This window comes from Labrus bergylta, chromosome 4, assembly GCF_963930695.1.
Source record: "Labrus bergylta chromosome 4, fLabBer1.1, whole genome shotgun sequence".
In the NCBI taxonomy this organism is placed as follows: domain Eukaryota; kingdom Metazoa; phylum Chordata; class Actinopteri; order Labriformes; family Labridae; genus Labrus; species Labrus bergylta.
In genome coordinates this window covers 25,369,500-25,393,140 of record NC_089198.1, presented here as the reverse complement: position 1 = coordinate 25,393,140, position 23,641 = coordinate 25,369,500, and the positions used below count along the sequence as shown (strand labels likewise).

Sequence of the window (23,641 nt, the reverse complement as noted above, 5' to 3'; positions counted from 1 at the left end):
TTCGCCATCACATCAACTCTCCCCAATTCAGACCACTAAAACACTGACAGAGCCCATAAAATGATTTTTATCACCCACTTCTTTTAGCTCTTGCACTAATGTCAAAGCAAGGCCTGCATTGATTGTAATAAGTAAAGAATATCTGTTAATGAGGCAAGCACATTTGACTTTTTGAGTGTCTTGAAATAAGATATACTAACTATAAATAGTACGTCGCTTTTCAAGACTTTACTTCAGTAATAAGTAACCAGTAGTAGTCAAAGACAAAACTGGTAAAATATCCAGCAGTGAGAACTACAGACCAATTGCCCTGGCTAGTATACTCTCAAAAGTATTAGAACTAGTTCTCTTGGATCGCCTTCAGGAATACATTGCGACAACAGACCACCAATTCGGTTTTAAGAATAAACACTGTACAGATATGTGTATATATGCTCTGAAGGAAGTTGTTAACATGTACAGGAGGAAAAACTTGACTACATTTATGTTTTCTGGATGGGTCCAAAGCCTTTGATAGAATAAATCACGGTAAATTATTTATGAAATTACATAACAGAGGGGCCCCCCTTAGTTGATAAGAATATTGCATTCCTGGTATTTGCATCAATCTATATGCGCCCGATGGGGCAGGAGTATATCAGTACCTTTTCAGTGACCAGTTGGGTCCGACAAGTTGGAATTCTATGTATATGGACGATCTCTCTGAACAGCTTAAAGCTTGTAAGACTGGTTGTATGGTGGGAGATAGAATTGTTAACCATTTGATGTATGCTGATGACTTAGTAATCTTGTCACCTTATAGTGCTGGCCTACAGCAACTTCTAAAAATCTGCCTGAGTTATGGAGTGCAGTGTGACATAAAGTATAATAGTAAGAAGACCGTTGTCATGATATAAAAGCAAAGGACGATCGAAAGCAGAATTTTCCTTCTTTCTTTATCTCTGATCAAGCCCTGAGTGTGGTAGATAAAGTCAAATATCTGGGACATATTATCAGGAATGACTTGAGTGATGATGTGCAGCGTCAGTGCTGCAAACTGTATTCTCAAGCTAATATGCTGGCACGTAAATTTTCAATGTGCTCAGACAATGTTAAAACTGAGCTGTTCAGAGCTTACTGTACTCCCCTATATACTGCCCACTTGTGGTGCAATTATAGTAAAGCTAAAATGAAAAAGCTGCAGGTGGCATATAATGATGCATTCAGAATATTTCTGAAGCTACTAAGATGGACGAGTGCAAGTCAGATGTTTGTTTTTAATAATGTGACCACATTTCATGCTCTGCTGAGAAATGTTATGTTCAAATTGATGTGTCGATTAAATAACTCAGAAAATGTCATTATAATGTCAATGACCCAGCCCAGACTAAGCAACACAAGGTATACCTCGTGTTTCTGGAAACACTGGTGTAAATGTCTCTTTGTATTGTAATCACATGTAGTGATGATATCCCTTTGTTAATGTCCTGTATCTATATATCTGTGCTTTTTTTTAATAACGATATGGACCTATGGGTCTGAAATATAGTAAAGTAAGTACAAAGCAAAAACACAATAAAAGATGTCTCACTACTAGAAGAGTCTTGTTGGTAACCATGTTATTGAGTAAAATTCTACTGTGTTAGCCTTACAGTGACCAATAGATGACCTGTCATGAAAGAAAGTTCTTATACACCTGCAGAGAAATCACACTAAAGACCAAAGAAAAAACATGTTATTTGTCCACTTTCAGTCTTTATTATTTTACAAATGCAAGTAGGTCGAATGCAATGAGCCAAAATCTTGATTTGTTTCACTCCAAGAAAGTTATCACAAAATGTAGTCATGAAAAGTATTTTTCTATTGGTAAAATAGAGAACAATGAAATTTGATAGAAAAACATTGAGCTTAGATAAACAGCTAACTCAAAAAAGTCCCTTGAATAAAAAAAAGACAAAGGTTTTCCCATCCAAACCTTTTCTTGTTTAACAACTAAAACACCTGTAATGCATATGCTTTATTATGATTATTACACTTTTCAAACTCCTATAATGGAAGTATATAGGTTGAATATAAACTTTGTTATGATATTTTAAGAAACATTAAGAAAACTGAGTGTGAACAGACATCAATTATTTGACATCTCAGCATTTAAGTACTGAGGCGGATCAAACCTCTTTCACCTTCAAGTTTTTATTTATTCAGAATTATTTGATTTGACGTGTTCGATGATCCATCACCATTTTCTTCATGTCCTGGTCTGCTCTGATGTTGCCCATCTCAAGCTTGCATTCTGGTCCGGCTTTTGGGTCATGCTGGTGTCTGCAAAGAGTGTTTAGCCAAGTCATCTGAGGAAATGCCTTCTTTAATGGTTTCATAAGCAAATGTGTAGTTTTTGTAACTTTTAGCTAACTCACATTACATTCATGTCAACAGCTGTAAACAAACTCACTGTTTCAGGTGTTCCTCGATGGCCTGGCGTTCATACACCGTGCCGTAGACAGTTTTCACAGGATCAACAAACATCTTCTTGGTGAGTGGACAGATCAGATGTTCGGGTATGAACTGTGCCACCGGAACATCCATTTTCTTTAAATAAAATAAAGGAAATAGACATTACAAGATGACATGGTAACTTAAAACCTGAAAGAAAATTTTAATGTGTCAACACAAAAAAGACAAAGTCTATCACACAGTGACACTTTTATAGGAGACCGTTTACTTTTTCCATGTCATCCATTGAGATCCCTGCAGTTTCCTCTGTGTGCTTCTTGGCTTCTCGTTCATACTCCGCATGGCTCGTCATGAATTCCTCTGCCAAAATGCTTCCATAGAAATAAAAAATAATAATATTGAAGAGATACACACTATTTGATGTTATATTTTACAATATGGTTGTTCACGTTTTTTGTACAATTGAGGCTGCTGAGTGCAGCATATCTCATATCCTTTCGTAAAGGATGGTCCAGTGTACCCTGCTTCCGGGTCATTTCACTCAGTTAGGAACCTTCCTAAGCAAAAATGACAATTCTGACGCACCCTACCTCCAGAATTTGGGAGTGGAGAGGATGGTATGGCCTGCCTGCAGTCTTGACCTCAAACCCATTGAACACTTGTGGGATCAGCTTGGGAGTACTGTTCATGCCAGAGTGACCAATATGAGCCAGCCCGCAGTCTTAGATCCTCAGGTGGGGGCCTCCTGGTCGTTCCAAAGTCGAGACTTAAAACTAAAAGTGACCGGGCCTTTTCAGTCAAGGCCCCTCGACTTTGGAACGACCTCCCTGAGGAGGCAAGACTCGCAGATTCCCTTAATTCTTTTAAATCCCTTCTTAAAACATACTTTTACAGACTTGCTTTTATGTGATGTTGTCTTCTTAATGTCTTTTCTTAACTGGTTTCACTATTTTTATCTTCTTTTACTTCTTTTACTTCTTACTGTTCTTTTATTGATGCTCTTATCTCGTACTTTTGCTCATATCTTAACTCCTCTTGTGTTTTAACTTGGTAATTTCTTATCTTACTTACTTTGTCTATTTATCTTTCATATTTATATTTACTTTTTATTTTTATTATTATTATAGTTTTGGGTTTTTTGATCCTTTAGCCACTTGTTTTTATTTCTTTTACTGCTCTTACCTTCTTATTGTTGTTATCTTTTTATTTGGTTTTAGCTCTTTTAGTTTCTAACATCTTTTTAAATCTTTGGTCCTCTTGGTCTCAGCTCGTGTTGTTGGGTTCTTGTGTTGCCTGGGTTCTTATAATGGTTCTTGTGATGGTCGGGTTATATATGTCTGTTGGGTATCGTGCACTTTGGGTTCTTTTCTGTTGAATTGTATTCAATTATTTTTAGTATTTTGCATTTGTTATGTTCTTGCTGTTGTTAATGTTCTTCTGTGTTTGGTTTAGTTTGTTCTTGTTTTTGCTGTTTGTCAAAGCACTTTGTAAACCTGTGTTTTTAAAAGGTGCTATATAAATAAAGTTATTATTATTATTATTATTATTATTATTATTATTATTATTATTAATAATAATAAAACCACATTGGCTGACTTGTGACAAATGCTGGTTGAAGAATGGGATGCCATCCCACAGCGGTGTGTGACCAGGCTGGTGACCAGCATGAGGAGGAAGTGCCAAGCTGTTATGGCAGGCTATGTATGGTTCTTTCACACTGAGGCTCCTGTTTGTTCAATGAATAAATTGGTAAATTGCCATCATCCAATTCACTAAACGACCCTAGAAATGTAACTTACGATTTCTAGAGGAGGTAAAACTGCTAATTAAAAGAACAGAAGTAAATCCAAATAGATAAATAACATCCTCATCACTAAAAATATTTCTGGGTTAATAATCAGCTTTGTTTTCCACTTACCATACTTCAAAGTGCGACTTGATTAAGCATGTGTGTAATCTCACCTGTCCAGAGGATCCTCAGGTTCAGGGACGATGAGCAGTCCATACACAGCTTCCAGGATTTCTCTCATGGTGATGTGGGCGTTGTAGTTGCGGTCAAATATGTTGTGGCAGATGCGTCCCACACTGTTGACGTTGCAGTGGTAGACCTGTTCTCACATTTAAAGAAAACAACTCAAGTGCAAACAGAGAATATTACCTCAGAAGTAATGACAATTTTTTTAAAAATTAAATGTTTGTGTGATTCTCTAAATGCTTATTAGGCCCAATTTTTTAAAACAAATAAATAATAATATCCTAAAAAAGGAATCCTTCCTTTGAGTCCAAGTGTGGGTTTTTTACTTTATGTGGTGGCTATTTGTCCGAAAAAATCAAAATAAACTTATATCAAACATAATTAAATGATGTGGTCTACACAGGCAAAAAAGGGCCATTGTCTTAGCAATAAATCTGCATTTCTGATGGTTTATTTGGTCAAAAGCAAGCAAGCAAACAAAAGAACAAAGAAAATCGTGGATCCTGCTGCCTCTCTTGTGCTGGTAAAAAAAAACATAGACCCACCCAGGTGCATGCTGGTCCTCTACCTGCCTCTTACCTATATAACCTCAGGTGCCCACAGTGTTACCCAAATACCTAACAAAAATACTAAGGCAAAACTAAATTTACTTACTAACAAAAAAAAAATATTACCCCAAAATCTATTCTAACTAAAGAAAACGTGAAAAATAACAAAATAAACAACACCACCCAAATATTAATAACTAAATACCAAACTAATTCTAACAACAAATAAATAGCTTCTACAATAATAAAAATAATAATAAAGGTACAGAGAGAGGATTTTCCAAGTCAAATAAGAGGGGGTACTCTAAGAGTTGTAAATTCATTTGAAAAAATCAGGGAAATTGTAGGAGTAATTTTAAGTCTATAAAATGTAAATGGTAAATGGACTTCAGCTTATATAGCGCTTTTCTAGTCTCCCGACTACTTAAAGCACTTTTATATTGCATGTCACACCCACCCATTCACACACTATGTAGTATCATCCAACAGAAGTAACTTATCCCATTCATCCACCACCACCAAAGCAGTGGGAGCAAAGTTGTCTTGAGAGTTAAGTGTCTTGCAGACATGTTGCCCAGCTGGGGATCGAGCCCTCGACCTTCCGGATGAGAGGCAACAACTCTACCAACTTAGCCACAGCTGCCCTGTACCACTTATATCTCAGCTAATACTTTAAGTTTTGACCCTCCTTTGGCTCTGAAAAGACAAGCACCAAACAACAATTGTAGTTCTATCAAAAATATTAGTCGTAGTTTGAAAGGATACTTTGGTGACAAAGCGGACGAGTGGAGGCTTCACTGGGTAGTCAGGACCAAACTGGCAGTACAGCTCAAACACTCCTTTCTCATATGGTGTGTCCGGAGGACCTTGCATGAGAATCTTCCAGAAAGCTGAAGATTATAAACAAAGAGTCAGCCTTGTTGATTTTAGAAGCCCTTAGTCCAGTGGTTCCAAAAGTTTTATGCCGGCCGATGAAAATATTTTCAAGCCCCCTCACCCCTCACCATACACATTAACATATATCAACATACACTAAACACAGCGTCAGTGACAATCTTTGCGAACAAATTCCTACGTTTTTTAGAATGTATCTCAAACATTGGCTGGAAGAAGTACAGAAAAGCAACTTCAGTGTCTGACAACAAGCTGAGAAAAATAACTAATCACTTTAAAGAGGAAGCAATTAAAAGAGATGCTGTTCCATGCTTTTCTGGCAGAGCAAAACATTGAACAACTAGGGGTTTTGTGCCCCACTTTGGGAAACACCGACTTAGCAAACGCCAAAATATATCTGATCATAGAACAGCAAAACTGTAAAGATTTCATGAATAAGAAACAGCGTAACTGAAAGCAAGACGTACTGCACAGTAAATACTTATTATAAACATGTACATTCAAAATGTGCTGTCTATACCCAACTTAGAAATATCTAATATTTGAGTGAGATTACACCTGTTTTTAGAGATTTAAGTTTTAAAATGTTAAAAGGAGCAGTTTTCTGTTATTTCTGTTGGTGTTATGCCCCCCCCCCCAAAAAAAATAAAAAAAAATAAAAAATAAAAATCTATCAGCAGACTATTGTTGGCTATTGTAGAGTATGACAGAAGTGGAAAAACTTTACCAGTCGTTTGGCCCACAAAATAAAAGTGAACAATTCAAAAAAGCATGTCACTCACTGAAGTCTGACTCTGAGGGGAAAACTTTGAAGAAGGGATGTGGATCACAGTGCAGACTCTTCAGCTCCTCCAGTATACGTTTGTCTTTCTCCAGAACCCAACCCTGCTTTGTCTCCTTAATCCTCTTCTTCAGAGCACTAATAAGAGAGATTATGAATAATTCAGATGTAGTGCAAACATTGTAAAGGCAGAATATGTGATTACCACCTGACTCTTTACCTGGGACTCAGCGGTTTGTTACAATCAAAAATAAATAAGGGTTTAATCATTTGTAAATTACATTCATGTTACTTGCTTACATAATGGGTTTGAAATGATTGAAAAATATTTGGTTAGAGTTACTTTAATTTTCTAGCTACATTGAATTTAACAATGAGTGTTGGTTGTGCCACGGAATTGACCTACACCAAAATGGCATTAAAACCAAATTATTTCTGTATTAAAATTGTTTCGACTTTGTATCAGAGTGTCTGAAATTTTGTCGGCCTTTGTAAAAGATTAAGATTAATTTAAGAGATTAACTTTTATTGATCCCCGCAAGGGGAAATTTCAGTTTTTACACTCTGAAGTCATGCAACACACACATAGGCTGAAGTATATACACACATGCACACAAACAGGATCCTATGGACATGCACTAAGGGAGAGATGTCAGAGTGACGGAGCGGCCCACAGTGGGCGCTCTTGAGCTGGTGGTGGGGAGGGGGTTTGGTGCCTTGCTCGAGGGCACCTCGGCAGTGCTCAGGAGGTGATCTGGCAAAATGTGCTGTAACGACTTTGTAGTCGCCATTTTCATTTAGTTTATTCGTACCATATATCTTATCTGTTAAAATGGCTTCTGTTTGTTTATATACCCTTAGAGTTCAGAGTTTGCTATCCAACTCTAGTGGTGGTCATTTGAATTACTCACCTCTCAGTCACTGTCACTTTGCTGTTTATCTGACTTGGCAACAAAGTCTCTGGACTTTCATCATACCCATGAGTAAGGAAGATGCTTGACAAAGAACTCTACAAGAGGATACATTAATAAGCAAGTTAACTTGATGTGAAGTCTTTAAACCTGTATTGAACTGATGCCTTTCATTTTCATACCACTTTACACTGAATAGAGGACAATAATTAACAAATACAAACCTCAGTGATGGAGGACGGGTGGAGTTTCTTCTTCAATTTCCTCAGCTCCAAAGACAGAACCGTCTCAATCTCAAAGAGCTTCAGACCATCTTTGGTTGACTGTGGTTTGAAACAGCAGCCACCTGGAAGCCATGGGCATGTGTGGAAGAGAGATAAACAAGTGTTTGAGTAACTGCATAATCAAAGAAGTTGTGTCATGAGTCCTTGGCTCTGGTGGTTCAGGATGCTGAACGATTTCTATCATGGTTAGTGGGGTTGTCGGAGTAATGGAAGAAATGGGACAGAATTTGATTTCACACAACCACACCTTTAATTCTATCACAAATTCATCAAGAGCGTTGTTTCGCCTGCCAATTGAGATGTTAAAAATGCCAGGCAAATTTGTTTCAAAAGGTTGTGATGGCTGAAAAAACACAGATGCACACACTAAAACGTATTCTTCATAACCCCTGAAGATAACAGCTAATGTCAAAGGGTCCTCCTGATCTTCTCTCTGTTTTTACACTGACTATCTTAGCCTGTGCAATAGTATCTGCCTACACATGTCTGTATATGCAAACTCAACCCTATGCAATAGGGCTATGTGCAATCCCACCAGCACTTTAAAGTCACAGGCAGTTACAGTTACAGCACTTTTACTTATAAGACTCAGGCACAGCCACTTTTATGCTTGTATAAATGTGTCAACTAGTGTACAGTTTATGTTGTTGCTTGGTCATTACTTGTTGTTTGTTTTTTGCTTGTCATTGTGGTTATTGTCAACTTGTTACATGTTACTTACGGAAAACATGTTTTTCAATGTGAACCTTGAACTGGGGTGGCGCATAGGCAGGATGTTGTGCAGGGAGACTAGCTGGATGCTGCTGTGTATGTCCACCGGGAGGTGAATAAAGTTTCAACACTAAATTAACGTTGTATTTATTACAGTTAACAGTTATATGTAAATTTGTAAATGTGTGAACTACCAACCTGCCAAGGGACTACACATAAAAGTTAGCCTAAAGCTTTAATTTGGCATACTAACATGTTCATAAATGGACACAGTACCTATTTTTAAATAAATAAAATAAAATAGACTCAATGAATGAAGCTGACTTTCAGAGATGTCATACCTGTGGCATTGCTGATTCCATGCAGCATGTAGTTCGTCACTTTTCCAAGGAGGATCGAATCCACAACAATGTCAGATTTTAGCATTTCGACTGTAACAGGGACTGGCTTCTTGGAGGATCTATGGAAAGTATTCAGGCTACAATATCAGCTCCCTTAAAATCATTGTGAAGTCATTAAACTGTGAGCACTAAGGGAGTCAAAATGCATGTACTCACAAAGCATGCATTAACAAGACATGTAAGATGATTAGAAAAAATGACATTTACCCCACATCATTTCCATCTGTGAGACATATAATGCGGAGTCTACAATCTGGGAATCTCGCCTTGACCTTTTCCAGCTCAGATGCCCCATGGCTCAGGGCGTCATACAGCAGAGTACAGCCACTTGCCTCGATTTTACGAATGTGCTCCTACATAAAAGTTATTAGGGTTTACTATTGCATGACACCCTAATGCAAATTTCAATAAAATAAAAATGAATGAGTTAAGAAATAACTGAATTCACCTTGAACTTTTCCAGATTTTCAGTGAATGTGTTGAGAGTCTTGACCACAGAGTTGAATTCTACGAGGCCAATGATATGATGAAAATCATAAGCCATGGTCCTTGTTGCAAAGTTGTCAAAGAGCTCTTTTACAGCATGAATCTTCTGTATTTCAGCCCTCTCATAGCACTCCTCCCCCATAGAGGAGCTTGTGTCGATCAGCACCTAACAAAGTTCAAGTCAAAAGTATCATACTGTAAGTGTGCCCAGCCGACCATGGGTGAAAAACACAATAAATTACTATTCTGGCAAATTAAGAAAATGAACGCAGACAGCCATTAATGCAATCAGGAATGTACAGGAGGAGATAAAAAACGTTTAGATTAAATCAATCTAACTTTTGTTGTTGTTTGTGAAGTTACAAAGCCCTCTCTTCTATCAATTAGAACACCCCAAGAATTAAGAAGACATGGTGTACGCTTGCTATTGTCTGTATTAATGAAGAGGCAAAATGGGAGTTGATAAGGAACTGAATTTGAAGGTAATCTCCAATACTATTATAAACATGAGAGTGGTTAAGGCAGCAGGACATGATAGGTATTTATAAACTAAAGAAAAACTAAGGTCCCCATTGTTGAATATTTATGTGGAATCCTTTGAACAGTGCTTTCTGCCCTCATTGCTAGGAAGTTCCATTATTACACTTATTTTAAAACCTGACAAACTCTCAACCGAAGGTGTGACACACAGACCAATCTCACTCCTTCACTCTGATGCCAAGATTATTACAAAGGCTTTCGCCATTTTTTCACTCGATGCTGAGAAGTCATTCAACCTCGTAGCCTTCTCTATTGGAAATGCTTAAATGTATTGGTTATGAGATTACTTTTATGGAAGGTATTACATTTTGTTTGTTTATTCATCTGCTGAAGCTTCCACCAATAACTTGATTTTACAACCATTTGAGCTTTTTCACAGATTTCAGCAAGAGTTGCCACTTTCTCTGACACTTTTTGTACTTGCCACGAGGGCAAACACTCTAATGGTTGGCACTGGGATGGGGAAACCGGAGGAACGTATTGAATTATATGCAGATGACGCTATCTTGTTCCTTACTGATCTAAATCAATCTATACAATCTCTTTCAAAACTGGTACCTTCTCTGGCTTTAAAGTGAACCAAACTAAATCCTACTTCATTTTTTAAATAACAAGAGAGAAGAAAGCCAGTGAAGCTACAACCATTTCTTAATGCCATTTTTTTTAAATATCTGGGTGTCTAGATAACTCATTTTACTTTTAATTGTTAGTGTTCATATTTATGTATAATTATTGTAAGAAGTCTTTTTTTTATTCTTTGTGTTTTTATATACTGCCACATGTTCTATATGAGGGTTGTTGTTTTTTATGTTATATACATAAATATATTGTACATATTCTGTTGATTGCATTATAAAAAGAGGTGTGTCCAGCTGATCATTTGGCAGAAATTCCTTTGAATATCAGTCGTCTTTATATTTCTGAAAGACAATCGGATGTTCAATGGTCTTTTTATGTAAATGGTAAATGGACTTGGACTCACATTCACACATTGAGAGTCTGCTACTTAAAGTGCCGAACTGCACATCACTACTATTTCATTCACATGATAAGACATGAGACAGTCAAAGTGTTACCAGTATAGCCTCTGTTGGAGTCCTGGTTGTGACAAATGTTCCGTCATCTCTGTGATCACCAGTCCTGTGTTTAACGTTGAATACACATCAATCAGCAATCAGCATATTGCATCAGAGTGCTCCCTTGATTCTGGGAAACATCAGGTGGATATGAGACACTGAGATACTTTACCTGGCTGCCAACTGATTCACATCTTCTTTTCTGACTTTGCCATTAAAACAATCACGCACTTGTATCATATCAGGGGATAATTTGTCTTTCTCCAGACAAACCCCAAGGTTGTCTATCAAAGAAAAAGAAAATTTTAAATGACATATTAAAACATCATGGCACTATATATCAAAGGTAGTGAATTAAAGTAATAGGTATTGTCTTTCAGATTGGTTAAGATTCAGATTCATTGACATAAACACTTCATCATTTTCTTTGTTGATCCTCAATAATAATCTACTTCATGAAGAAACTTCAAAAATGTAAAAACTACCAACTGTGATTACATTAATATAATCTGTACTGAAGTAAAAAAGTATTTCCCTCTTAATGGGCTAATAAAGAAGTATTTAGTGCCTCAAATTATTCAAATGTACTTTACGAAAGTGCAAATACATTCGAAAAATACTTAAACACGGTTTGAAATACCCCATCCTGATAGAGATTTTATGGAGTACCTTTCGTCAGCAGAACAAGGCGATTCTCACACTGTCCCAGCTCCTTCAACTGTAGAGGTGGGGTCACATTGAGCCACTGATTGGAGGGAGTGTTTAATTCTTCCACCATGCATCCAAAAGTCTTCTCCATATTTATCTGAAAGCTGTCATTTAATTGTACAAAGATAGATCTGAATAAAGGCTCAAGTCTAAATCCAAAGTTTAAAAACAAATGTCTGCAAGATTTCATATTAAAAACTTTTGCTATTTTTCAGAGGCTTGATCCTTTCAGGGTCAAGGATGTGCAATCTTTGTGAGGAATTTATGGAGGTCAGTAAGATTCAAACCTCCAGTGTGGCAGTAAAAGAAAGGCCACAGGATCCCAAAATAAATAATTAACGTCTCTTCGGCCGATCAAACGGTTTCTTGTGTCGCTATCTGAGATGTAAACTTAACTGTGCAAACTATGCGGATAAGTTAACTGTTGATCACGCCGTGTCGGTTTGGAAAAATATCAGAACAGTTGCATATAACCGGGATGGAGTTGTTTTTGCAGACTTTAAGTTTCGTTTTCACCGCTGCAGAGCAAAAGAGGAGAGGTGGGAGAGGTGTGTCGGAGCATAAACTGCAGCATGATAAAATAAACACATAAGCCCGGTTCTATGATCTCTCTGCTTTGGCAGATCGTCAGCACGCCAAAATCCTTCACGATCTAACATCGCTATATCGCCCACCACTAACACCTAATACCCTTCTGTTTCTTGTACGACAATTTCTTTCTTTTATAACTCATGTTGTCAGGAGGTGCGACCAGGTAAAACAGTAATTCAAAGCAGTAAAAAAAGGTGAACAAACGGTTTCTCATTATGATGTGACTATCTATTTTACCTAATTAGTTTATTTGTACATTTGTAGCATTATTTATCTGACTTAAAATCGGATGCTAAAGCCTCTAAAAACATTGCCAATAGAATGCAATAATCCTCAATTATTGTAAATACAAAAAACACGTACAAGTACGGTTACCTCTTGTGCATAACGTTGTAATACAGCACATGCATAGCTTTATCTTACTATGAAGAGTGCTCATTTTACAAACAGGCGGACTCGAGAAAAAAGAAAAGAAAAGAAGGGATGCGCAGCGAGTCCACGTCTGCACATCGGAGAACAACACAGAGAGCATGACAGTTACTTCACTGACTTTGTGTCTTGTTTTGAGTCATTTTAATCAGATACAGCCATAAATAAATAAAATTAAAAATAATGCGCGGCCGGGTCCGCATCCACACATCGGAGAACCAGAGAACATGACAGCTACATTGTGGCTTTTTTGAGTCATGTTAGTCAGATACAGACAGAACACTCCCGGATCTCTTCATAATGAAGGCTGTCAACGTTGTGTACCTGCGTGCCTGTGCTCGTGCATGAACTGTACCGTGCCGAAGCACACCTCTCCGAAGCGTGCCAGGTGGAGCGATCACACTGGTCAAATGAAATGGACTTTAGGGGTGAAGTGTGCCTATAGGCACGGTATGGATTGCCAGTGTGATCGCGCCCTGAGTGCTTGTTGCATTGGCCTGGCCTCTGCTGCTGGTATGCTGTGTGCGCTCCTCCGCATTGCACTTATCATGCCCCCCCCCAAAAAAAAAATCCTAGCTTCCTCGAAATTTTTTTAATTTAAGTTCTAAAAGTAAAGTCATTTCAAGTCATCTGTCTCAAGTCTAAGTCAAGTCTTTTATCACTGTCAGTCAAGCAAGTCTCAAGTCCTCAAATTTGCGACTCGAGTCTGACTCAAGTCAAGTCATGTGACTTGAGTCCCCCTCCTCTGGTTATAGCACATGCGAGTTGCCAGTGTTGATTGCTGATATCCCTTTCATGTATAAAAAACATATCAATCTGCTGATAAATATGGAGTCTCTTGGTATAAGATGTAGCATATATTAATGTATACTAAGTATGCCACAGTATCTGATTAGGATCTGGAAAAACACTTTGAAATCTTAAAAATATTCTAATTTAAAAGAGAAAAGTAAAAAATCTGATGGTACAAACTTCTGGCCAATCTTCTCGTTCTCGTTGATCCAAAGAGGGTATGTTTTGATGAATGGTGGCAAACTCAGCAAAATTCTCTCAATGTCATTGGCTCTCTGTAAAGATGTTTCTCGCAAAATCTCTTCAGTGCAATTTGGAATTTTCTCCCCATCTGAGAGGAGAGAAGAATCAGAACAAACAGAAAATAAATAAAGTGAAGATGACTGTATGGTTAAACTACTGTTAAGTGGTTATCAGAACAACAGGATGACACCTTAGGCTGGTGATAAACAGTACTTGTTTTTTGACCTTGCGTTTGGGTACAACATCAACTGCATAATGAGCGCGATTGTTCACATATTCACTATGTACTAAACACTTTAGTAGAGGATTCCTCTAGAGGGCACACCAGAGAGCTCAGGCCATATGCAACTACTTGATATGTGTGATGTAAGCGACAGACATGACAACATTCGAGGAGGTTATTAATATGTTAACATAAGATCCGGAATAACATAATAGTAACATATCAATAATCAAAAGTAACATCAGACCAGCAGTGACTAATATAATGATCGGTGGTCAGAACACAGCGTCAGCACTTTTCCCACTAAACTGGGAATGTATTTTGAGCATGGGTGACAGAAAAAAAAAAAAATAGTTTAGCCAAGATTGACGCGTGAGTTGGCGGATCAATCTCCTTTTGTCGTTTTTGGGCTTTCCACAAAAGTCAGAAATGTATTTTTGCACCATTTGGACTGATGTAATTCTTGGGCTCCATGCCAGGGGTTGCTGCAACACCCTCAGCACCCCTACTTCCTGCGGGCCTGACTCCATGTCTCCAAAATGTTTTTACCGTCCATTAACGTTATATAATTCACTTTTTTCCATTTAATTGTGCAGGTTTTCACATTAATTTCTTAAATGCCACTCAATTGTTTCTAGTTTAACCGACATGTTGAGTGGCAATTAAAATGTCATACAGATGTGGATCATTCTGCACGTAGTCTATCAGCTTGTCTGCAAAACTTTCTGCCATTGTTGTCCCCTTACATCCCCTCTGACTCTACACTGCCCCTTCGTTCATGTGCATACTGCATCTTGGGATTGCAAAGCTTTAATTTTTTAGGAGTTAACAGATGCTGAGGATACAAGGCAGCTATTGTGCGCATTTGTTCGCTTAGTTGAAAACAAGTATATCTCTGGCCAAACTTGGTGTTTGACTTTACTGTAATGATGTTTCATATTTCACACAAATAATAATAATAATACCTTTATTTGTATAGCGCTTTTCAAAACAAGTTACTAAGCACTTTACATAGAATTAAAAGCCAATAGGCAGCAGTTTGTAAGATATAACATCGAGATAAAACAACAATAAAACCATAAAATAAATAAAAAGCAAGTCTAAAATAATGAGTTTTTTTAAAAGTGACTTAAAAGAAGACAGTGTGTTTGCTTCCCTGATCTTCTCCGGCAGGTCACTCCACAGTCTAGGGGCCCAGCCAGAGAAGGCTCGGTCACCTTTAGTTTTGAGGTTGGTACGAGGTATGGTAAGCAATGACCTTCCGGAGGATCTCAGGTTGCATGGGGGCTCGTAGGTGGTCATCTATGCCTGTATGTCATCTATAAAGCTCACTGCAGCCCTGTCTTATGTTCTTAACAGTATTGAAAATGTAGCAGCTCATTAAACAACAACAGTTTTGAGCCAGCACCTCCTTCATTTCCATTGTTGATTCACAATAATATAAAATGCACCATCTCTCACTTCACACAGTGGTGCACAGACAACTATCTCCAACTAAACGTCACAAATACAAAAGAAATGGCCATCACTAACCCTGGTTCCTCACATACAGTCCGGAACCCCACATACATTAACAATGAAACTGTGGAAATGGTCAATTCCTTCAAATACAGCAAAGACTTTCGGCCACACGAAAACTCAGAGCCCTGTCTGTCTCACCTCACCTCCTATCACTTCTGTATAAAAGCATCATCCAACGCATCCTCCTCAACTGCTCACCCTTTTTCTTCAACATGCTCGCTGTTACAAACAAAAATAAACTCACCAGTATCACAAATATTGCTTCAAAAATCGTAGGCCTACCTATCCAAAACCTCTCACAGCTAAACTACAGAGCCCTGACTCACAGAGCACTCACCATAGCCCAGGACCCCTCTCACCCACTCAATCCACTCTTTTCTTTTTTGCCATCGGGTCGGAGATACAGAACCCTGACCTGGAAGAGGGCACACTTCAAAAAGAGCTTTGTCCCCTCAGCGATTGAAGCTCTAAACAAGCTTCCACGCTGACTGGTCCCTTCATGTTACCGGTATGTGTTTTCCACCTGTGCTATATGTTTCGACTTAATGTTATATGTTTTCTTCATGTGTACCAACCATGCAAAGCTGTGGAAACAAATTTCCCTCCTGGGGGACAATAAAGTAAAGTATTGTATTGTACTGTATTGTATTGGGGCTGCTATCTGCGTTTTCTCCCTTTACCTGTGCTGTGAATCCTCTCATAATTTCATATTTGTGTCTGCGCTTAAAAAAGGTTGATGAACTGTCACACTTTTCATTTTACCTTTGATTTTCTTGAGAACATTTTCCCGTTCAAGGGCATCAGGTACTCCAGGCACTCGGACTGGTTCACAGAAACGGCTGCCATCTTCAGACTTAAGAGTGATGGGGGCAAAGTTCTCATGGTCTGATGTCAGTTTCTGTCAAAATAAGGCCAACAGACAAAGTCATAAGTTGACTAGAGGAAAGCCATAGATTTTTTCTGTTAAATGGAAAATCTCTAAAATTACAATTCTTACCCATATGAAACATTTCTATCATCATACCTGAGCTTCTGATCTGAGATGTGCCCAGCAGTACAGAGAATTCTCAAAGACATCCAGGTCCTCAATGATTTTCTCCCCTCGTTGTGTTCCGAGTTGAGGCAAAAGCTCCCTGAAGAGCACGTACAAGCCTTCAACAACTGCAATCTACAACAAAAATAAGAACATCTGGAGAAACAGCTACTGGTGAAGCACACACAGAAAGAATAAGAATAAAAATAACAATTCTAACTCCTTATTGTTTACCTTCTGATTCCTGGTAATTATTTCGTTTCTGCAAAGTAACTGATGCAAACTTTGGGCGAGAGGGTTACATCCAGTCAGTTTACGTACGCAGGAAATCAGCTCCTTCAGATCTTCTGTTCCAAAATGACCTTTCTAGAAGACAAAAAAAATGCATTTCACATCATCTTAGTCCAGAGGGCAGAGTATAGCGATTTAATAAATAAAGCAAATATTTTGCTAGATTTGCCATCTTTTCAGACCAGTGCGATGAATTCTTGAGCAGACAAATATATGAGACTATAGCCATGCAAGCAGGTCTTTGATCTGAATGAAAGATGTTACTTTAATTCTTTATTCAATACCACATGTAAACCATACTATTTCTATTTATATATATATATTGGGGCTTTTTAAACCAGAGAGATAGGACGGTGGATAGAGTCCGAAATCAGGGAGAGAGAGAGTGGGGAATGACATGCGGGAAAGGAACCAGAGGCCAAGTTTGAATCTGGGCCACCAGCTTTGAGGACAACAGCCTCTGTACATGGGGCACAGACAAACCACTAAGAAATTGGCATACCCTTCTCTGTTCTTTTAATGCTTGATATTAGTGAAAAAGTACAAAAGCTTTAAAAAAAAACCCTACAGATTCACAGGTCGGTATACTGACCTCTGACCTCTGACTGACATGGTGTTAAAATTATGTTTATGTCTTATAACGAGACAGAGAGCAGAGAAGGTGACACTGTCTATATTGCAAAAATACTTTTTGCCAACGTTTTGGTGTTGTGTGCAGGACTTTGCAATTCGTATATTCAAATGCCAGTGACACTCAGGATCAGGCTGGTTGACCACCAAGAATAGATTGGTGACAACTGGTGAGACAGTGGACAGCATGGAAAGAAGGCAATTGGGGCAGGAAGGGGTAGTAGCCCAACCTGCATCTTCCAAGAGGAAGAACCCAAGCAAGCTACAGATTGACCCACAGATAAATACCCCCAGGTGAGCCAGAGAGTGGGGGAGGATGAGCACCCCATCAGGACGGACCAAACAATGACGACCTTGGTTAATGGATTACTAACGTAGAGTAAATGGATCTGTCAAGGAAAGACGCCAGCTGGTCCTGGAGGAGGTGGGGGCAGGTGTGGAGGAAGAGCAGACCAACTGAATAGCGGGCATGCGGCAGCAAGGAGCATGGAAAAGTTGGGAGGGAGCGCTGGAGAGGAAGGTAACCTGGAAGGTAATCATGTTCATGTTCAAAGCGGTTTATGACGTGTTGCCTAGCCCCAATGAATAGGGGCAAGAGTGAGTGTCCTGCATGTCCTCTTTGCCCTGACAAGGGTTCACAGGAGCACATCCTGAGCAGCTGTCCAAGAGCTCTTTGAGATGGTCGCTACTGCTGGAGGCATGACCAGGTGCTCAAAGCAGTAGCAGAAGCCATTTCCAGGGCAGTTGCTAACAACAAGTATATCCAAACAAAGAGATACATCAACTTTGTCAGAGCTGGAGAGCAACAACAGCCAAAGACAACACCATCAGCCGGCCTGCTCACATGAGCATCGGACTGGGAGCTCCGAGTTGACTTGGGCAGGCATCTCAAGTTCCCAGACCATGTTACCTCAACTTCATTGAGGCCAGACATGGTGCTTGTATTCCGTCTCTTCCAAGCAGGTGCTCCTAATAGAGCTGACGGTTCCCTGGGAAGACCGCATGGAGGAGGCGAATGAGCGCAAGCAGCTCAAATACCACGAGCTGGTAGAGCAGTGCCAGACAAGGGGCTGGAAAGCTCGCCAGTTGAGGTGGGAGGCTTTTCAGGCCACATGTTGAGCAAGGTCTTTACACTGCTTGGCATAACAGGAGCTGCCAAAAGGAGCGCCATCAAGACCACTATTGAGGCTTCAGAGAAAGCCTCTAGGTGGCTTTGGATGAAGAGGTCAGACCAGTGGGCCAATGCTGCTGGGACACAAGCCAGGGCCTAATCAACCCTGGCTGGGTCGCTTGAGGGAGGGTGAGACCCAAAACACCCGATGAACTAAGCATACATATTGATGATGTGTCCCAGCACATCTTAGATGTTTCTTCAAAGTTTAAAATTCTGGAATCGTGACTACCCTATTACAATACTGTATATCATGTGTATAAAAATAAAAAGTTGATTATCCCGAGTTATTACAAAAGAATCAATGTAGTATTCAACTAAATCCAACAATGCATCCAACAAAAAGGCTAGCTGATAGTGGCTGTAGTGTCTGTGCCCTATTGTATGAAAAAACATATGAAGAAGTAAGGGGTCATCAAATTGTGCACAGTAGCACTGTTTATGTATTAAAAAGTAACTTACCAGAACATAAAGTGAAGACAGCAACACACTGATTCCTTTCTGTGTTTGTTGTACTGAAGGCACAACGTCATTAATGAAGAATGTCTCATCCTGTGGAGTGTCATCCGAAAAGGAGGACAAAGAGAAGTAAACTGTGGACTTCTCTGAGATTTCGAAACTCTGCAGGGTGTCACCACCAGCATGTGCACCTCTGTAAACACAAGAGAAGAAGGAAAAGTACATTTAGATAAATAAAATCACAGTTTTAGCAATAATATCAATACTTGAAGTAATAAGTCTAAATTACTTGTAACAAAGGACGTGTGCTGGGATTCCACTTTCATTTGCCAACTTGAGTCGCAGGCTGGTGATGGTGTCACTTTCTAAGTTCACAGACACCTCAAAATCTCCCTGCATGAAAATAGAAACACAACAACAAAACAACAACAAAAAGATTTGGTTTAATCCCAGTATGAAAAATGATCAGAAGATAAGACATCAATAAGGGAAATTACTTAAGTAATTTGTGATCCCCTAAATATTTTAGGAGATAATGTCAATAGATTGAGTAATACATTAAAGATATCCATCAATCATGGTTTAATATAATCTGAGTTAAATCTCACCTTGAGCATTATGTGGCAGCGCACCACATCATCTCCATTGGTTTTAGCAATCTCTCGCTTTGGCTGCCGTGGAGCCTGTCTCAGGTTTTCTTTTGGTGTAAAGATGGCGTAAATAATAGATCCATTTTGAATATGTCTCTCCTTTAAAGACCCTGCATGAAGACATAAACATTTATGCTAATATACTGAACTTGTTTCTATTTGTAAATCCAACAGATACAGCCCATTGTATCAACTAATCTTTTCAATCCAACATGACAAAAACACAATATATATTTAATAAAAAACAAAAAAAACATTTAAAAAATAAATAGCCTACTATTTACAGGGTTTTTTATTTCAAAGAAAGGTTTTTAATGGTAAATATTACAGGTGTGTTCAAAAGTATTATTACTTGCTATGTGCATTATGAGATAGGAGGCTGACTTTAAATTCAAAAATATATTTTATGTCAACTAGAAGAACCGATCTTCAGCTTATACATATATCTTTTGGATAGTATTCACCTTTTCCCGAAGGCAGAAGATGAAAGATGATGTGATTTATTGAATGACTAAGAACCTCTAAAGCAGGGATGGGCAACTTTGGTAAAAGCAAGGGCCACATTCATTTAATTCTCACTGCCAGGGGGCCAAATTGTGGTACATAACAACGATTACAGTCAATTATGGCTCAAATGTAACTCAACATATACCAGTGATCAAATATTTTTTTCTGGTTTTCATGATTTCACGGCGGAGTTAGTCATGTTTTCTTCATGTTTCCAATTAATTGATATGTAAAAATTGACCTGAGGGCCACATTGAGGGTTGATGGGGTCCGCATGTGGCCCCCGGGCCGCCAGTTGCCCACCCCTGCTCTAAAATCCAGTGATCACTTAAAGGGATACTTTACGGATTGAAACATGAATCTGTATTGACATTGGGTCATATATGTAGTAGAAATGTGAAATAAATTTTGAAGTTGGTGCCTTCCACATCAGTTTAAAGAGCTCATATTATGCCCTTGTTGTGGTTCGTATATTTAATCTATGTACCTACTTTTGTACGTTCACAATAGATAAAGTCAGAAAAAAGTGTCTGTTCATGTACTGCTGTCCGTCAGCTACGCTCTGCTGAGCCCACACTGTTAGACCCCACGTGGGCCAAGTCTGCTCTGATTGGTCTGCCGATCTGCTCTGTCGTTATTGGTCAGTTGCTCAGCACGCGTCTCAGAAATTTCAACATGAAATGCTGGGCTTGCCACAATGAGCCAATAGGCTTAGATCAGTGATCTCACACTGACAATGACGCCGCACTGACACATTTTTATCGAGGGGGACTAGAACAGAGCGTTACATGCGGCTAACAGGAGGACGTAGGAGAAGCCGCGTTTCTGCAGACTTTGAATTTTTGCACATAGATGTGCCTAAACATGCACAAGATACATGGAAAACACACTAAAGGGCATATAAAACCAGAAAAAGCATAATATGGGACCTTTAAAGTTGAAACATAATTTTTTCGCCGTTGTCGGTTCTTATCAGCTTTCTCCATAGAGCCTGTCAGCATAGCTACCAAGCAATATGGCGGACGTTAAGTTTTAGATTCTGGGAGTGAGGTCCCACCCATTGATCTGTGATAGGTCTGTAGCTTCAGTGGTCGAAAATATGAGGAACTAGCGTTGTAGTTTCACCCCTGCTAACCACAACAGCCACTGATGGCGCAAAATGACGATTTTTGCGTCATCATCGGTGGTGTCTTTTGCAGACAAGAAATACAAAGATTTCCCATCTCAGGGGAAAATGAGGGCAGGATGCATGACTATTCAAAAATACTACCAGGTTTCTAATGATACAAAGCTTAATGCAAATGCGTGAAGTATCCCTTTAAATTCTAGCTCACTGTTTGGTAAAAACTGACTTTGGATGGAAAGATGTAGCTTTAAACATCTAAAAGATTCACTATGTCCAGCAGGTATTTCTTACAGTACATACTGTATGTATATATAATTTTTGTACATGTGTGTAAAGTCAAATAAAAATAAAATAAAACTTGTTTAATTCTTGACTGTTTAAAGTGTTCAGGTCTGCTCACAAGTGTTGAAGAAGGGATCGTCTGTCAGGGGCATCCCGTCGATTGTGTAGAGACAGACTCCTTTTGCATTGCCGACCTTTTCAAGATGGCTGATCCTTAACATCAGGTCCTCCACAGTGTTTTGCAATGGATCCATATCTGTAATATCAAAGATGACCTTTGTTACAATGTTCTCTGGTTGTCTGCAAAGTCTGCACTATGACCACTGTAACCACGTCCTTTTTCAAACAACACAACACATTATGTGATTAACAACTCAGTGGCGTGTCAAAGTTTATCCAGTGGTCATAAATAGTTTATAAAAATGATGTTTTACTCCAACCTTTAATTTCTTTTAGTTGAGGACATTTGGGATATGTGTACTTCAGACAGAATGGCTCCAATGATTTCTGCACAGGGGTCACAGTTTGAACTTGCCGCTCTGGAGCTCTGAGTCTTCGAATGTTGTTTTTCATTGCTGAAAAACGGTTCTTCTCTACTTGACTTAAACCTTAAAGAATGAATACAAAAAATTGTCTTTCAGTAACTATGCAGGTTCTTGTTCATTGTTATTATGCCATAATGCAGAAAGAAAATCCACAGTTATCACGTCATGTTTGTCTTTAGGTTGAGGTTCACCATACCCATGCTGGTTAGATCTTCATCTGTGACACCGTCAAGGAAATCTCTCTCATCCTTCACACCCAACTGGAAAAACTGGTTGTAGTAAGTTTCCAGTCTGAACTTCTCAAGCATGTTAAATATCGCACCCATCTGAACAATGATATAAAAAAGACAACATATAATTAAATAATGACATAGTCCTTTTTCAAGTTATAATGTTGTGTCTGTTACAGCTTGAAAAAACATCCACAGTACACATAGATTACATCAGTATCACATACTCAATAGATAATGGGGATTTGGGAAGAAATTGTGCAGTGCAAATGTTCTGATTTGATTATAAATGGCTGTCTTAAATATGTGTCTTTTAAGGAGTGATGAAGACAAGGAAGTGTTAAAACATACGTTTGTTTTGCTTTATCAAATGTAGCAAGCCCATTTTCCTTACTTAAATACAACAGTGAGTGTAGCTCTACAATATCTAAGACATGGTGGGAAAAAAACAGATAGGCCTATTTAAACAAAAATGGCCAACATGAGTACAAAGTCTTTAGAACTTTAGTGATGTGCTCATATAAGCGTGCTAACCAGAATCATTCTTCTGAGGTTTATGACTATAGTAATATGCAAATGCTCTTTACAGTGGCCTATAGTCTATGCATGATCTTCTTATTTTACAATGTTAACACACTCAGAAAAATGATAAATAAATAAATAAATAAATGAAAAAATACAGTTATGCGCACAAGTAGCCCTATATCAATTTCTATTATCACGTCGGTTGGTAATAGGCTATATGAAATCAGGGATTAATAAAGATAGTGCTATTTTCTTTATCAACCAAAACGTATTTTCAAATTAGGCCCATGTAGCCTAAGTGACAGCAAAAAAAGTACCGATTTTTTTAAAAACACAAACTTTACAGCAACCTTGCCAAAAAGACTATTAAGGTACTGTGGGATAAGTTCACTTTTCTTGGAGTTTGGAGTTCTGACGATAAAGTGCAAACTAATCGATAGTTAAAAGTTGACAGAGTAAAGGGAACGATCTTACCTTGGCAATTGTCAGCGATCTTATGACATTAAAACTCCGTTAACTTTCGCTTTCGATTTACTTGAGAATTTGCCTGAAAACGAAAAGAAAATGTCACAGGCAACCATATAAGGAACGCAAACCCAGCCTAAAAAGTTTAAGAAATCTGTTGCAGAAATGCAGAAGTATAGG

The 23,641-nt window shown here is 38.6% G+C and overlaps 1 protein-coding gene across 1 annotated transcript; it reads right to left on the bottom strand.

Annotated features, from left to right (window-relative positions):
* Nucleotides 1–1,817: 1,817 nt before the first annotated feature.
* LOC109985007 (uncharacterized) lies at nt 1,818–23,490 on the bottom strand. The gene is made up of 25 exons (XM_020635213.3): nt 23,471–23,490; nt 22,438–22,567; nt 22,137–22,304; nt 21,815–21,952; nt 19,740–19,891; nt 19,421–19,524; nt 19,135–19,324; nt 16,815–16,946; nt 16,572–16,715; nt 16,310–16,445; nt 13,741–13,891; nt 11,710–11,852; nt 11,213–11,324; nt 11,041–11,104; nt 9,387–9,590; nt 9,146–9,291; nt 8,879–8,997; nt 7,767–7,888; nt 7,543–7,640; nt 6,633–6,769; nt 5,722–5,846; nt 4,396–4,541; nt 2,702–2,804; nt 2,432–2,568; nt 1,818–2,301 (listed from the first exon to the last, which is right to left on the bottom strand). The coding sequence occupies exons 2-25, from the start codon at nt 22,565–22,567 to the stop codon at nt 2,187–2,189; spliced, it is 3,216 nt and encodes a 1,071-aa protein (XP_020490869.2). The 5' UTR covers nt 23,471–23,490; the 3' UTR covers nt 1,818–2,186.
* Between the last annotated feature and the right edge of the window lie 151 nt (nt 23,491–23,641).

What these genes read in the sequence shown, in the direction of transcription:
- LOC109985007 (XM_020635213.3), bottom strand. Translation starts at nt 22,567, where the DNA reads ATGGGTGCGATATTTAACATGCTTGAGAAGTTCAGACTGGAAACTTAC. An exon ending in TGGAATCAGCAATGCCACAG is followed by an intron (nt 7,889 to 8,878) that starts GTATGACATCTC and finishes CATGGCTTCCAG; the next exon opens with GTGGCTGCTGTTTCAAACCA. An exon ending in CAATGGATGACATGGAAAAA is followed by an intron (nt 2,569 to 2,701) that starts GTAAACGGTCTC and finishes TTTTATTTAAAG; the next exon opens with AAAATGGATGTTCCGGTGGC.